The sequence below is a fragment of the Gossypium hirsutum genome, chromosome A10 (assembly GCF_007990345.1).
Source record: "Gossypium hirsutum isolate 1008001.06 chromosome A10, Gossypium_hirsutum_v2.1, whole genome shotgun sequence".
Classification (NCBI taxonomy): Eukaryota; Viridiplantae; Streptophyta; class Magnoliopsida; order Malvales; family Malvaceae; genus Gossypium; species Gossypium hirsutum.
The window spans coordinates 17,987,107-17,990,071 of NC_053433.1; the positions used below are offsets into that span (position 1 = coordinate 17,987,107).

General features: G+C 31.2%; 1 protein-coding gene across 1 annotated transcript; it reads right to left on the reverse strand.

Moving 5' to 3' along the window:
• Window positions 1-761: 761 nt before the first annotated feature.
• On the reverse strand, window positions 762-2,226 carry LOC107915331 (mitogen-activated protein kinase kinase kinase 20). Its single transcript, XM_016844495.2, has one exon. It carries the CDS (start codon window positions 2,030-2,032, stop codon window positions 1,022-1,024), a length of 1,011 nt encoding a protein of 336 aa, XP_016699984.2. The 5' UTR covers window positions 2,033-2,226; the 3' UTR covers window positions 762-1,021.
• Between the last annotated feature and the right edge of the window lie 739 nt (window positions 2,227-2,965).

Here is a 2,965-nt window from a genome sequence, read left to right on the forward strand (position 1 = left end):
CTTAGGGTCTTCCACAATCCACACTTCTTTCTTTTTTCTTTTTTTTTACATGAGAATATTATACGTATCTTTCAATTTCATCCTTATATTTCATTTAAATTTGAGATTTAATTTATATATTTTAATTTTGACATAATTTGATATCTCAAGTTTTATAATATCATTGGTTAGACAAAATATTTTATTTCAATTAAAATAATTACGTGAACTTTTAAGAATTATTAGCATCATCAAAATTTTTTGTTAAATTTAGGACCGCTACAATTTTTTTTACATGGATACACAATTTATTTTATTTTATTTTTTAAAATGTCACGCCAACATAAAACAATTCTAACACTGTTAACAAAATAGACCTAAATTTTTAAAATTAAAAAAATAAAAAAACTAAATTCTTGAAAATAAAAATATAAGAATTAAATTTTAAATATACAAAATTTAAACAAATTATAACATTAAAATTCTTACACTAATTTAATAAAAAAACGCAGAGTTTAACTATATATGAAGTGCAAGTAGAACCCATACTAATTAAAAATATCAAAGAAATGTGGGTGAATCACTAAATGTTGAAAAATTCACTTTGAGTTGACAAATCCAAAAATATTTTATTTTATAATTGAAATTTAAGACACTTTTTATTAATTAAAAAAATTGAAAATGACCCCAATGTGATGTATAGAATGAGAGTATTACAATTTGACATGAACAAGTTTTTGAGTTCACACTGCAATATGTTATAGTAATCAAAGTCAAAGTAGTACTGAAACCAAACAGAATGATGAATTCATTGGTAAGCTGAATTGTGACAACCAAAATAAAATAAGAAGGAACATAGAAGTTGAACCGAAGCAGCCTATGGGGAATGAATCTGTGGAAATACCAAGTTTTCAGGGGAAATGAATAAATTAATCTGTGGCCAATCACAACTCTCCATCAGCACAAAGTCAGTCCACTAATGTTTTCTCTAATAAAATTTACAATTTGATTCACGCTAATATGGCTATTCCATCATCTTATTCTACCTCAACCTCATCCAGCTGCCGCTAACACCCCAGTTAGGTGCCTCATCACATGCCAATTCACGAATCCGATCCAAAGCCGATGAAAACATGCTTGAATTTTCCCCTAAAATCGATTCACTCCAAACCCGATCTGGAAAATCCAAAGTACATCTTGGGGTTATTGCGATTTCTTCAACACAACCTCGTGAAGACGTTGATGGAACCGTTTCATCATCGCCAGCCATGAAAGGATGTTGCAGGAGCATCTCAGCTGTCCATCTCTTGTTTGTATCCCTAGAAAAACACTTAACCAGAAAATCTTTTCCTTCCCCAGATAATTCCCTTGGAATTCCAGGCAATTCATCACTGGCCCCGATTTTAATCAACAAATCCGCCATGTTGGCTCCTGGTTTCAAGTTCCAAGCTGGTTTCCCAGTAAACATCTCAACAACGGCGCATCCAAGTGCCCAAATATCCACCCCCGAATCATAAACGTTTCCATTGATAGACTCAGGGGCCATACTCAAAGGCGTTCCCCTGATTTCAAACCTCCCCTGTTTTTCACACTTTCTCTTTGCCAATCCAAAATCAGCTATCTTCACATCCCCATTACCAAACAAAAGAACATTTTGAAGCTTGATATCACAATGAACAAACCCTTTGGAATGGATGAAGTTTAGCCCTTTCAGTATCGATCTTGCAAATCTTTTAACATCGGATTCCATCAATTTCCCACCGTTTAGCTGAAGGTGATCGGCTAAGCTTCCTTTATTAGCATACTCCAAGAACAGATTGTAAAATTTCCCACAATTCTCAACAGTAAAATCGTCGCCGAAACAACTGATGATTTGGGGGCAGAATCCAAGTTGGTGGAGCACCTGTTTCTCGTTCTTGAGAGAAGCCGAGTTATTAGTTTCACAACACTTGACAGCCAAGAATGATGATCCCGAAAACCCTGTTTTAGGTAACACCAAATTCACAGTGCCGAAACTTCCATATCCAATCGTTTCTCCCCGAACCCACTCCATTCCAGAAAAATTCGAGCTCCAATTTCACTCAAGAACCTGGATTTTGTTTCTTATTATTGAAGATATGGAAGCCTTTTTACTGGTTGTGGTTGGTTTGAGATGAAGAAATGGAAGCAAACATAGGTGACAGAGGTTATGGTGGTGCAAAGTGTGTATATATATAAACGTGGGATATGTGCATTTTTATTTGGTAGTGTTGAATTTCAACTTATGCTATTATTAATGCACGTGATAGGTAAGGATATTTTTATTTATTTGAGTTTTCCAAATATGGATATGAAATAACAGCTTAGGCTATCAATTTAAAAACGTGGCCGATCTATATCATTTTCATTCAACGCCACGTGCATTTAGATTTTTATTTACATTTTCCTACTTTTGATTTGGTATTTTTTTTAATTACAATAATTTTTAAATTAGGAAAAAAAATTGATCATGATTCAACCCCATAATCTCAAAATTATTTTTTTCAATTGTTTTTAAATATATAATCATTTATAATTTTATTTTTCATGTTTTTATCATAGGAAAACATGTACCAAGCATGTTTTCATTGTTGAAAAATATATTTATATATATTTCAATTTCAAAAAAAATAAAAAAATAGTTTTAGAAACCAAATAATTGATTTTTTTGCACAATACTTTTTCTCAATTTAAAAAGCAAGCAACTATTAAACACACACTCATTAGCAACCTAATGTCATATGTAAAAAATAATCCAATGAATATAGAAAAAAAAGCTTGATCAGTGAGTTAATAATATGAGGGATATGATGTTTTTTAATTAGAAATGTGGAGAATTTAACGTAGAAAAACAAAAACACAAATTTGGAGAGAGTAAAAACATATCTATGTTAGAGAAACATATTAAATATCTAAAATAATTTTTTATATAAGTATTAGTTTAGATTTTATAGTTTAAAAGACACAA

Bases quoted from the DNA above. Each gene is read 5' to 3' on its own strand.
- LOC107915331 (XM_016844495.2), bottom strand. From the start codon at position 2,032: ATGGAGTGGGTTCGGGGAGAAACGATTGGATATGGAAGTTTCGGCACT.